The sequence below is a fragment of the Brassica rapa genome, chromosome A09 (genome assembly GCF_000309985.2).
Source record: "Brassica rapa cultivar Chiifu-401-42 chromosome A09, CAAS_Brap_v3.01, whole genome shotgun sequence".
Lineage (NCBI taxonomy): Eukaryota > Viridiplantae > Streptophyta > Magnoliopsida > Brassicales > Brassicaceae > Brassica > Brassica rapa.
This window is the reverse complement of record NC_024803.2, coordinates 37,715,596-37,727,815: the sequence shown is the minus strand read 5'-3', so window position 1 is coordinate 37,727,815 and position 12,220 is coordinate 37,715,596. Positions and strand designations below refer to the sequence as shown.

At 39.8% G+C, this 12,220-nt stretch overlaps 2 protein-coding genes across 3 annotated transcripts; both read right to left on the bottom strand.

The window, feature by feature from the left end:
• Window positions 1–1,922: 1,922 nt before the first annotated feature.
• Window positions 1,923–5,260, bottom strand: LOC103841992 (protein ENHANCED DISEASE RESISTANCE 4). 2 transcript variants are annotated; one of them, XM_033280475.1, is made up of 7 exons: window positions 5,035–5,260; window positions 4,987–5,003; window positions 4,767–4,905; window positions 2,754–4,527; window positions 2,621–2,681; window positions 2,302–2,525; window positions 1,923–2,213 (listed from the first exon to the last, which is right to left on the bottom strand). In XM_033280475.1, the coding sequence occupies exons 3-7, from the start codon at window positions 4,879–4,881 to the stop codon at window positions 2,159–2,161; spliced, it is 2,229 nt and encodes a 742-aa protein (XP_033136366.1). In that variant the 5' UTR covers window positions 4,882–4,905; window positions 4,987–5,003; window positions 5,035–5,260; the 3' UTR covers window positions 1,923–2,158. The 2 variants fall into 2 exon arrangements, with proteins under 2 accessions (XP_033136366.1, XP_033136367.1); XM_033280476.1 differs by having other exon boundaries at window positions 2,754–4,524.
• On the bottom strand, window positions 4,890–8,327 carry LOC103841990. The gene is made up of 2 exons (XM_033280483.1): window positions 4,987–8,327; window positions 4,890–4,905 (listed from the first exon to the last, which is right to left on the bottom strand). Exon 1 carries the CDS (start codon window positions 7,989–7,991, stop codon window positions 7,560–7,562), a length of 432 nt encoding a protein of 143 aa, XP_033136374.1. The 5' UTR covers window positions 7,992–8,327; the 3' UTR covers window positions 4,890–4,905; window positions 4,987–7,559.
• Between the last annotated feature and the right edge of the window lie 3,893 nt (window positions 8,328–12,220).

Sequence of the window (12,220 nt, the reverse complement as noted above, 5' to 3'; positions counted from 1 at the left end):
CTAAAAAAACTAAGAAAATCTAATCCTAATTAAAATAGTAAAAGTTGATAAAATACGGAGACGTTGCCGCCAAAAAAAAAATTAAAATAGTAAAAGTTATTATTCTAATTAAGATTCATCAGGAACTCACCTGGATCAACTCCATCTGTGTTTACAACAACATGGAGTTTAGCTCTCCATTTCTGTTCAGACAACCAAAAACAAATCCATATCAGAACTCAAGATTAGCTGAAAACAAATAGCATTAGATTAAGTGTAACCTGACATGCAATAAACAGGATTAATGTTCCAAAAAGGTGAATTCAAGAAGGTGAGGTTGGAGATGATAAGACCAGTAGAGTTCATGAGCTCAACGAGATGAGGTCTTGTATAGTTTAGCTCTCCATTTCTAAACCAATCCCACCATTTACTTCCTTGACCATCTATTGTCCCGTTATCACCTATGGTTACAGTATCATCAGACAAACATCATCCATATATTAAGTTGCTATATTAGTTAGTACCTGTGATGACTACATCTGTGAGAATCTGACCATATAGAAGACTCCTATGCCTTTTACCAGGCAACTCTCTTCCTCGTCCATATGATGGTAATGATACACATTCTACAAGTTTATTTATTTTTTTAACATCTTAACTTTATTAATTTCAAATCAATGTAACATATTACATGAAACATAAGATACATCAAACATGTTAAAAAGAACATTTAACAGAGACAGCAGTAACACGATGCTTCCTAACGCATTCGTAGGATAGGCTGATTCGCTAGCTTTCTTCCACTTTGTTCTTGGTCTTATAAGATCTTTCTTTTGGCTCTCAATTCTTGTGAGTAAATGCCTTTCTTCTTTAAAAAGATCATTGGATACGATCCATCTGTTACATCGCAATCCGTCCCTAACACTCCCGCTGCAGGAGATAACATGTTTAATTATACCTGTCCATGGTGTTGATATTCTTTTGCTTTGGGACCAATAAAGCAATAACTTCAAACCGTTTTGTTGTTGAGATATCTTCAGACTCCATGCTTTAAATCGTACACTTCCCCATTCACTCCTCTGTATTTTATTCTTAATCATCAACACCACTGAATCTTGAAGGAAAGCTTTTAGAATAAACAAGATGAGTAGCAATTGTCTGTACGACATGAACCACCAAAAGTATAACCCAATGATTATACACCACGTTTCCAACTCTTCATGTATGAGACGCATCCATCTCTTGAAATCTCCTGGCCATGGAGGGATTTTTTGTCGATTCCTTATCTGCACAAGGCAAGATCCTTGAATGATTATATCAACTTGCAACATGTGCAAGTAAAGGCCATCGATACAGTAACTCCATAAGACTAGGAATTCCAACACCGGAGAATGATACTCCCGTAGGGAGAAGAGACGCACACCCAACGCTCGACGAAAACGCATAAGCAATGATATATCTCCGAACAATATCATAGGTGATATTCGCTGCTGGTTAAATCCGGGTGATCGCAAGTGGTGGGGTGACAACAAAACGCGATTTGGTTTTCTCCAAATCGAAAAACTTGATGTCCAATTCATCATGAATTGGTTAGATTACTAAAGTAACAATAACTAAAAGAAAAAACAGGAAACTCCGACGGCCGAAGCCGCCGGAAACGTGGATCTCCGGTGAAGAAACGAGTTTGGTGGTGGTTTTCAAAAATCGCCTATGGCGTCGCTTTGTTTTTCTTAACGTAGAGTTATATTTGCAACTTTTATTATAATCACATTCTACAAGTTTATATATTGCATTTTTAGAATGGTTAAACAAAAACATTTATTCTGAATTTTAAAAATATAAAATGCAGAAAGATCGCATAATTTTTTTCTGATAAATTTAACAGATTTAAAATATAAATCAGCGCGTAATGCGGAAAAAAAAACTCTGAGCATTCAGTGACATATTTACAAGACCTCATTTGCTTAATAAAATACTACCATATCGATTGTGACAAGCTTTGTTTGACATAAAAAAAAAAGACTACAAATACTAAAAGTTGACAGATTTCAACATGAGATCACAACTAGTTTTGAAGAAAACAAGCAATAATATTTAATAATTAGTGTCTTGACAAATTCCATAACTTCTTTCCTTTTGACAAATTTGTAGTTGCCTTGCTCCGCAAGCATCTCTGCCTTCAAGTAGCTCTCTTTGGACATCTCATCCCAAACCCACGTTTCAACTTCTCAATCCTACACCATCCCCAACAAAACCAAACATATGTCACATAATCTTTCTTGTCAAGAGGAAAGAGCAAGCCAAAAAAAAAAAAAAGCTTACGTTGGGGCAAGTTTCCCAAGGCAATCAAGCTCTTCGCCAGTGTCTTCATCTATAACTCTACCGGTAATGTCCACAATGTATGACCTATCTCTGTCTGGAGGAAGCCCTCTTCCCGCAAGCAACTCCAAATCTTTACGGTGAAGCTCTCTTCCGTTCACAAACACTCCTGTCGTCCCACCTGCACAGTTCTCTGGCATTGGGAAGTTTAACTCCTCTATAAATGGCTACACCACCACCAACAACAACAAACAACAAACAACAAAGCTTTAGATACAACACATTGACAATAAGCAATTATCAAAACGTGTGTTAAAGTTACCGGTATTATTCCAAGACCTGGACCTCCCATAACTCCCCAGAACCCAGCTCTATAATCATACCTAGAAATAAACACACATTATATAAGAGTCACACAATGTTATAACAATAAGAGTCACACAATGTTATTATACCAGTAGCTTCCTGGCTGAATGGCTCCTGCTTGCTTCTCAGCTTTTCTCAGCATACGTTCTGTCAAACCATGTCCATTTATAGAAACACTGCTTCTATTCCCTTCATCGTTATGAATAGACTTTGTCAGATCCTTGAAGCTCTTCTTCACAATGCTAGCGAACCCGTTCTTCTTTGATCTTTGCTGGTGATGATGGTCTTTAGACACTCCACTGTAGTCGTTGAAAGAAACCTCCATCTCACTCGCAAGCGAGACCTCCTTCATTGAGTTCTGTCTCATCGTCTTACTCAGTGTCACCCTCTCCTGATCCGAACTAAAGCTGCGGCTGCCCGCTCCAGCCCTCTCGTGGTTGATCGAAGAGTAGTTAACAAAGTTCTCGTGAAGAGGCGAGTCAAGCGGCTTAGCTGTTAGACTGTCTGAACTAAGCTCGTCCTCAGAGAGGCTAGCGGAATGAGAACGAACTATCTGCACGTCTTGAGACTTATCTTGCTCATCGTCCAACGAATGGAACACGTAGCCGAGAAGATCATAGTCATCAGAGGTGTAATCAGCAGCAGCAGCAGCCACACGAGGCTGAGCCTCTCCTGTGTTGTTTGCTGCAGAGAGAACAAACTTGTTGTTGACAACAGACAAGTCAATCAAACAAGAGCACGCGCCGCATCTCATCTTCACCTCTTTCTTCCCTCCTCCTCCTCCAGCTTCAGGTTTCTTCGGCAGCTGGAGAAGCTCGAAGCAGTTCTGACACGTTATGAACGGTGCACCACCCGCCAAGGGGCGGATATGACGAGAACCTCCTGATAACACAACCTTAGGAGGAGGACGAACACGCGGAAGAGAGTCCACAGGCCATCTTCCATGAGGCTGATGAAGCGGCGGAGCACGAGAAGGAGGGAAGGCTCTATGGTTATGAGGTGGAGGAGCAAAACCCATGACGCTCTCAGGAGGATAGAACCCGGCGTTGTAAGGTGCGTCGTGAGGGATCACTGAGCCTCTCCAGCAGTGGTAACAAGTGCAAGAGGAGAGATGAAACGGACCGTTTTGCTGGAAGAGATCGTTGTTATTGCCAAGATACTGTCCTCCTCCGGAGAAGTACGGTCCTCTTCCGTAAGAAGGATGCATCAGACCATGATGGTCATTGTTGCTGTAAGGAAACTGCGGTTCAGGATGGTAATAAGAAGGACCTGTTCCGGAACTGTAAAACCGAACCGGAGGAGCCTTGTTGGGAACCTGTTCTTTAGGTTTGTTGTCGCCAGCGACGTTGCAAGACTGAACAAGCTGTTCTTTGAGCTTATCCAACTGTCTCAAAAGTCCAGCTCGGTCTTGCTCGATAGCTTCACGGCTCTGTGAGTCTGGCAAGTAGTTAGGACCAGAAGAAGTGCCTTCATCAGAAAGAGGAGGATACATTGAAGTGGACAATCTGTTGTTGTTGTTGTTGATGACACTATCAGAGTCACATCTCTTGGTTGTTCTTTTCCTAAACCGATCTAAACCGGGTTCTTGTCTCCCGGATTGAGATTTAGGGTCATCTTTATCCCCTAAGCTGTTACCACCGACATCAAAAGGTTTGGTTTTAGAACAAGGATCACTCTCAACGGCAAGTGGAACGTTTAGCTGGTGCCTCAAAGAAGGAGAAGCTGGTGGAACATCAGAGTCAGATAACGAGGTTTGACTAGCTTTCTCAGGGGAACTAGTTGAGTTAACTGAAACTGGTTTGGCTCTATCTTCCACGGACTTGTCTGAAACCGAATCTACTTCACGCTCCTTGATTTTGGCTGTTATGTAGTTAAACAAAGTCTCTTTAGGAGTACATAAAGAAACACAAAACTACTTAAATTTGAATTTTTTTTTTTTTTAAAAGACAGAACAGAAGGTGATAAACTCTTCTTGTCTTAAGAACATCAAAACAAGAACTTATAAAAGTCTTAAAAAAAAAATTCTTCACACATTGATTCTATCAAAAAGCACACTCATCAAAGTTATAAGCACTTAATTATTGGGAGCTCAGAAGTTATACCACGAAGGACGGTGAAGCAGCCACCGCACTGGAAGAAAGGGGAATCTTCAGGCTCTGATAAGAGATTCTCGCACTTTGGACAACGAACTAGTCTAAGTTTTGTCGACTCAGCCATTTTTTTTCCTTTCCAATTAAACGTCTGATAAAGAAGTAATTAAAAGGAGAATGAGTATAAAAGGAAAGATTTTTGAAGCAAAGAAATGTAAAAAAAAAACTGAACCTTTAGCTCAGAGGTTTCTTCTTTGGTTTGGGTTTAAGCTTCTCTCGTGCTCTACCAGATCCTCTGTTTTGTATCTTGGGTTTTCTCGGAAAACCCAAAACCAAGAATAAGAGAAAAATCACAAAGAGAAAAAGACAGAGGAAAATGCTGTCTGAGAGATAAAAATCATAACTTTGGAGTTAAAAGAGAAAGTAAGCAAACTTGTGAATCTCTGTTTGCCTTTTATGGTTACTTGTTCTCTAGTTTGGTCTTGTTGGGAGAAAAAATCTCTCTGGGTTTTTGCTAATATGTTTCTGCAATTCTCGCTCCTTTTCACACGGTGGTAGCAGACAAGAGTATAAAAATAAAATAATCACTCACTTGGGTAAAAAAGAAATAAATAAACGGCGTTCATTAAAACGACTGCGTTTCACAGTGAGCGTTTTACTACTAGTTTCAATTATTCTCTCTCCCTTCTGAGCTGTGACGCAACCCCACTCTAACCAAACGGAGCATCCACTCTGAGTTCCGTCTAATCTTCTGCCGTCTGTACATTTATGCTGACCTGTACGTTTTTACCACTTACTTTGGTTTTTCAATAATAATAATGTGTAAAAATGATTGGTTTTTAAATATTTTTTTAATTTATGCGTTACATGTATGTATGTTTCAATGTGGACATTGTATTGTACAACATATAGATAGAGACCACCACCAACACAATCAAGAATTAACCAAACTATAAAGAAAAGTAAGAAGTTTTGCTTTTGCTTTTTATAACAACCATAGAGTATATGTAATAGCTTTTCTTTTTAGCTTCGATGTCAGCGACCACTGAGGTAAAAAGAAAAGCAGGGTTTTGGCCTTTGTTAAAAGATGTGACAGACTAGTATTTTGAAAAATATTTATAGCATTTTTATAAATTTGAGCAAAATAACAACAATATGACGAAAAACGATAAATAAAAATTAGATGGCAAGAAAAGGAAATATTCGTAAATTAAAGGTCAAAGAAGAAAGAAACGTTAATAAAAGTGGCCCATGTGTACATATAGTGGGACCTGATATCACACCAAACGAACCACCAATGGTGGGCCCACTTTCCTGATTTCTTTGTGGGAATATAACTCACATTTTTCTTCGGTGTGCTTCTTTTGACTGTTTTTTATGACTTTTACTTTAGTGTGATCTCTATCTTTACTACTAAGTACTAACCACAGACGAAGAAATGAGCATTATTTACTTATCTTTTTATATCTTCATTACAACACATTCTTGCTTTGATTTTAACAAGAATAATCTTTGATAGATAATAGGAAATAGATTTATAATCTTTTGTTATTTTGCATTGGAAAATATTTGGTATATTAAAGATAAAGATGTCATATGAAATTCATAACTTATACCAATTGGATAAGAGGAATCAAGCTTTTGTAGATGCTCATTGATATCTTGAGCTTTAGTGCTTTACATAGAATCTTGTAACGGCTAAACTAAAACTATATGCTAAAAGAAAAAGTGATACTAACGAGAACACAAAGCAGCATTTTGACTCCGTTCAAATCTTGTATTATATGGGCCATAATAAACTTGAACCAATGAGCCCATTTGCGAGTTTCTCAATACATCAAAATAATCATTGATCAGATTATGAAATTACCAAGTTTCCAAGACTAATTCATTGACTAGGTCAATAAACCATGTGTTTGTTAGACTATTGTCAGACAAATCATGAAATATTCTAGAGCCAATATACCCATTGCTTCACATGTTTTGTCCTTCTTATTCACTTGTGTTTTCTATCAAGTTCACATTTTTCTTCTGACACTCCCTTTTGGATTCGAGATCTAAATTTCCTTTATTAATATATATGCTAATAATTCACATCATTTCCTTTTAGCTAGATTCCAACAATTAATTTCGATAGTTTGCTAAAAATGTCATCATCATCAGGCAAACAGTAACATTACCTGAGAGGACGGTTATAAATGTGAAGTGACCAGTAACAGAGAAGGTTGTTTTCTTGTCTCAAAGCTTGTAATCACACTAATACTATACGATAAACACTCAACTATTTAAGATCTTCCATGCTTTTTTTACTTAAGTTTTTCTTATATAACACACAGATTTACTTGCATGTTTTTTTACGTTACAATTGTTTTATCCCTTATTATTGTTTCTTTTTGTGTGCACATCCCTAGCTATTGTTGAAGTTATTTTATTGCAAGATGTAAACGCAAGTAACGTTTATCTGTTTGAGTTTTGCATATTACAAAATACTGCAAAGAAAATTGTGAAATTATTTAATTTTATTTATTGTTAGTAACCGCTGGTATCTTAACTGCTTCTAAGCGTTACATCTCATATTTTATGACGTAAACGTGGATTGCCATGTTAATCCAAAAGTTCACACTTTACATACTCTTAACGTTCAGTATATGATGATGATAATGTCAATATTAAAAATGCAACAAATCTGCATTTTATCAATGGAGCAACAAAGTTCAAATCACATTCTCATTACAGTTTATTCGATAAAACTTCAAATTATACAAACAATAATTAATCTTTTTTTTTTTACGAAGGAGAGAAACATCACATCTTCAGAGAACCAGATCTTGTGGTAGGGATCCTTAACCTAGAGAGAACCCGATGAAACACCTTCTTGGTCTTCATCTTATTGTGTTCCTCCTCCACGACATCTGCATTTTTCTTTGACTTCCACCATTTCTTCCCAAAAACGCCACCCAATAATTTTCCCGTAGTCGAATCAGAGGAACAGCATAGATCCACGACGGTGCTGGCTGCGCGATTCGCCTTATCTCCCAAATCTGACGGTGTACGAGAAGAACTAATTTTTCTGGCGCCGGAGAGAGAGGGGAGATACATGAAGTGGCGTTCGATGATGTGAGTGAGAGAGACGAGCTCGTAGGAGTCATAAAGTGGACTTCCACAATCCCATAGTATGCGATCATTATCGTGATCATCACAAACCATCTTCTTGGTCTTCTCTGTGGTGTTCTTCATGAACGTGTTTGTGTAGAAGTGTGTTTCTCGATGTAGGTTTCTGACAATGTGAGTGTGTTTTAAGTATTTTTAAGGTGTTTTGTTTTCTTCCTTTAGTTTTTGTATCTGGTCATATGCATGGTCTTATTATAACATCCAAGCTGGCGATATTTGTTTCTATCTGTTAGTCAACAAGAATATTCCATTCTTGTTATGATATCGTTACCTATATACTTGGGCATATCCCTACTCTCTTGTAACGATCTCCTCAATATATACTTGTGTAATCATGTAAATGAATTCAAGGGAAACACTTCCACTTTCATGGTATCAGAGCCTTCGCTCTCCTGAACCATTTTTTTTTTTTTTTTTTTTCCTTCTTACCTTTCTATTCGATCTTCTATCCTCAATCCTTTTCTCTCTGTCTCTCTCTCTATCAGCGATCATGGCTGATCAACAAACAAACCTTGATCGTGCTTATGGCGTGACAAACATAAAACAGCATATTCCTCTCATTCTTGACACAGACGATCACAACTATGATGCCTGGAAAGAACTTTTCCTCACACACTGCCAGTCTTTTGATGTCTCAGGACACCTTGACGGTACTCTTCTTCCTACAGACGACAATGATCAGCAATGGAAAAAACGAGATGGTCTGGTTAAGCTTTGGCTATATGGCACACTGTCAAAGAATCTCTTCAAAAGCGCTTTCGTAACTGGTGGTACAGCTCGTCAAATCTGGATCAAAGTGGAGAATTTTTTCCGCAACAACAAAGAAGCCAGAGCCATCCAGTTAGATCATGATCTCAGGAACATCGAAATTGGTGACAAGTCCATCCATACCTACGCCCAAGAACTCAAATCTATCTCTGATCTCCTCGCGAATGTAGACGCTCCGGTCACAGAGAGGACGCAAGTCACCTACCTTCTCAACGGTTTAAGCGAGAAGTACGAGAACATCATCAACGTCATCATGCATCGCCAACCGTTTCCAAGTTTTGATGATGCCAGATCAATGCTCATGCTTGAGGAGGATCGCCTTAAACGCGGCAAGAAGACTTCTGCTCATAAAGATACTTCCTCCTCTGAAAAAGTTCTCAACGTCGAAGCTTCATCTACTCCGCAGAAGCTCAACACTCAGCAACAACAACAACGGCCTTTCAACAACAACAGAGGCTTCAGGAAGAACAACAGAGGCAGAGGCAGAGGGTACAATAATCAACGTCCTTTCTACAACCAATGGAGTCCTCAGTACTGGAACAACGGCTACCCTTACTGGCTCCAACAGCAAAGCAATCAGTGGAACCAACCGATGCAGCAACAGTTCCAGAATCAAGGTCTTCTCGGTCCAAGACCCTCAACGCCTCAGCAAGCTCTCAACGTTCCGACGTTCACTCCAGCGGCAAATAACAACTATCCGGTTATGACTACAGACTTCGCCTCTGCATTCAATACGATGACACTAACGGACCCGACTGATCATCAATGGTACATGGACTCAGGGGCGACATCACATCTGTCCAACTCGGCAGGTAATCTACAGTCTACTTTTAATCTTGACACCGGACACACTGTTACAGTCGCCAATGGTGATCGCATTCCCATTCTTAAATCTGGTTCTTTCTCATTTCCTTCTTCTTCACGCAACCTCAACTTATCCTCTGTTTTGGTCACCCCTTCAATCATTAAAAATCTAATCTCTGTGCGTAAATTTACTAAAGATAACTCTTGTTCCATTGAGTTTGATCCATTTGGTTTTTCTGTGAAGGACCTTCGAACTCGACAGACGATTCTCCGCAGTGACAGTACTGGTGATCTTTATCCGGTTTTCTCCTCCACAAATAAGCCAAACACAACTCCTTCAGCTTTTCTTACGACGACTTCAACCACTTGGCATCGTCGTCTTTCTCATTTAAGCAATCAAACACTTTCTTCTCTGCTTTCCTCTAATGTTTTGCTTTGTAATAAACATGACATGGCTTCGGTCTGTGATGCTTGCCAATTTGGCAAACAAATAAAAATGCCTTTCATGTCTTCTGACTCTACTGTCACTGCTTCCTTCGACATAGTACACTCAGACCTATGGACCTCACCAGTTCAAAGTTTGAGTGGAATCAAGTATTATGTTCTCTTCTTGGATCAATACTCTCACTACCTTTGGGTTTACCCTTTACGATCCAAGGAAGAAGTTTTCTCCAAATTCAAAATCTTCTCCAACTATGTCGAAAACCATTTCAAAACAAAAATAAAATCATTACAATGTGATAATGGAACGGAGTCTAACAACTCAAAGTTTCATAACTTCTTTGCAGAAAAAGGCATCACTTTCCGGTTCTCATGTCCTTACACGTCTCAACAAAACGGACGTTCTGAGAGAATGATACGTACAATAAACAACTCTGTACGAACTCTTCTCTTTCAAGCTAAACTACCTTCTTCTTTTTGGGTAGAAGCCCTTCATGTCTCAGTTCATGTTCTCAATCTCTTGCCATCAAAGGCGATAGATAACAAAGTGCCTTATACTACTCTATTCAACAAGCCAGTTTCTTATTCTCATTTAAGAGTTTTCGGCTGCCTCTGTTTCCCTAACCAGAACCATTCATCTCTTTCGAAACTAGCCCCCCGCTCAACTCGTTGCATCTTTCTAGGCTACCCTCAATCTCATCGGGGTTACAGATGTTTTGACCTTGAAACTAGAAAGATCATTCTATCACGTCATGTGGTTTTTGATGAAAATCAGTTCCCGTATGGCGATTCTTCCAAACCTACAGAAACGTCATACGACTTCCTTGAGTCAAACACATCACCCATTCTTCAGAAAATTCTAACCACCCCTGCTGGAACCCTTCCTACTCCACCAGCACCTATCTCATCAAATCCTCCTCTACCCGCTCAAGCTGTTCCTCAGACAAATGAGCCTACAAGGCATTCAATGACCACTCGCTCCAAGCATGGGATCCGAAAAACTAAACAAGTCCTCTCCCTGCTTACTCAAAACAGATCACCTCTTCCTAAAAACATTCATCAAGCTCTCTCTGATCCTAATTGGACACCGGCTGTTAACAGTGAGTATGATGCCATTATTAAAAGTGGTACTTATGATTTGGTGCCTCGTCCTAAGCACACTAATATTGTTCATTCTATGTGGCTATACAAGGAAAAGTTTGATGCGCAGGGTGTTTTTAAAAAGAACAAAGCGCGCCTAGTCGCTAATGGAAAATCTCAAGAAGAGGGTATTGATTTTTCGGAGACATTCAGCCCAGTGGTTAAGCCTGCTACCATCCGCAGTGTGCTCCATGTTGCCTTAACAAACTCCTGGCCAGTCTATCAGCTCGACGTTCAGAATGCATTCCTACACGGCACTCTTGATGAAACTGTATATATGTCACAACCGCCGGGCTTCGTTGACAAATCACGACCGGACTATGTTTGTAAGCTCAAACGTTCGATATATGGCTTGAAGCAGGCTCCTCGTGCATGGAATGCAAGATTCGTTAGCTTCATTACGCGCCAAGGGTTCAAACAAAGCAAAAGCGACGCAAGCCTGTTTGTTCTCAAGAACGGGTCTGACCTCGCATATGTTCTCCTTTATGTCGATGACATAATTGTCACCACATCATCCCCTTCTCTTACGACCAAGGTAACTAACGCTATGAAGAAAGAATTTCCAATGACGGATGGTGGTCTGATCAACTCCTTTCTTGGCATTGCCGCAATTCACAACGACAAGGGTCTTTTCCTGCACCAAAGTCATTACGCAGAGGACATAATTAAGCGGGCAGGTATGCATGACTGCAAACCGGTCTCTACACCAGTTGACATGAAAGCCAAGCTAGCAGAAGACATTGGTAAACCAGTTGATAATCCTACAGAGTATCGAAGCTTAGCGGGTGCTCTGCAATATTTGACTTTTACACGCCCGGACATCGCGTATGCGGTTCAACAAATCTGTTTATTTATGCATGATCCTCGAGATTTACATATGCAGGCCCTACGGCGCATTCTTCGGTACTTACAAGGTACAAAAGACAAAGGGTTACAACTACTTCGAAACCAGCAGATGGCATTAACAGCGTACTCAGACGCTGACTGGGCTGGATGCCCCTCAACACGGCGATCCACTTCAGGCTTCTGCGTCTTCTTAGGCGACAATCTTCTCTCCTGGTCTGCAAAGCGTCAACAGACAGTGTCAAGATCGAGTGCTGAAGCCGAATACAAGGGTGTCGCAAACGCAGTCGCAGAGACTT

Coding starts and splice junctions, on each gene's coding strand:
- LOC103841992 (XM_033280475.1), bottom strand. CDS start 4,881: ATGGCTGAGTCGACAAAACTTAGACTAGTTCGTTGTCCAAAGTGCGAG. Junction 2,682..2,753: donor ATTCAGCCAGGAAGCTACTG/GTATAATAACAT, acceptor GTTTATTTCTAG/GTATGATTATAGAGCTGGGT. Junction 2,214..2,301: donor CTTGGGAAACTTGCCCCAAC/GTAAGCTTTTTT, acceptor GGGATGGTGTAG/GATTGAGAAGTTGAAACGTG.
- LOC103841990 (XM_033280483.1), bottom strand. CDS start 7,991: ATGAAGAACACCACAGAGAAGACCAAGAAGATGGTTTGTGATGATCAC.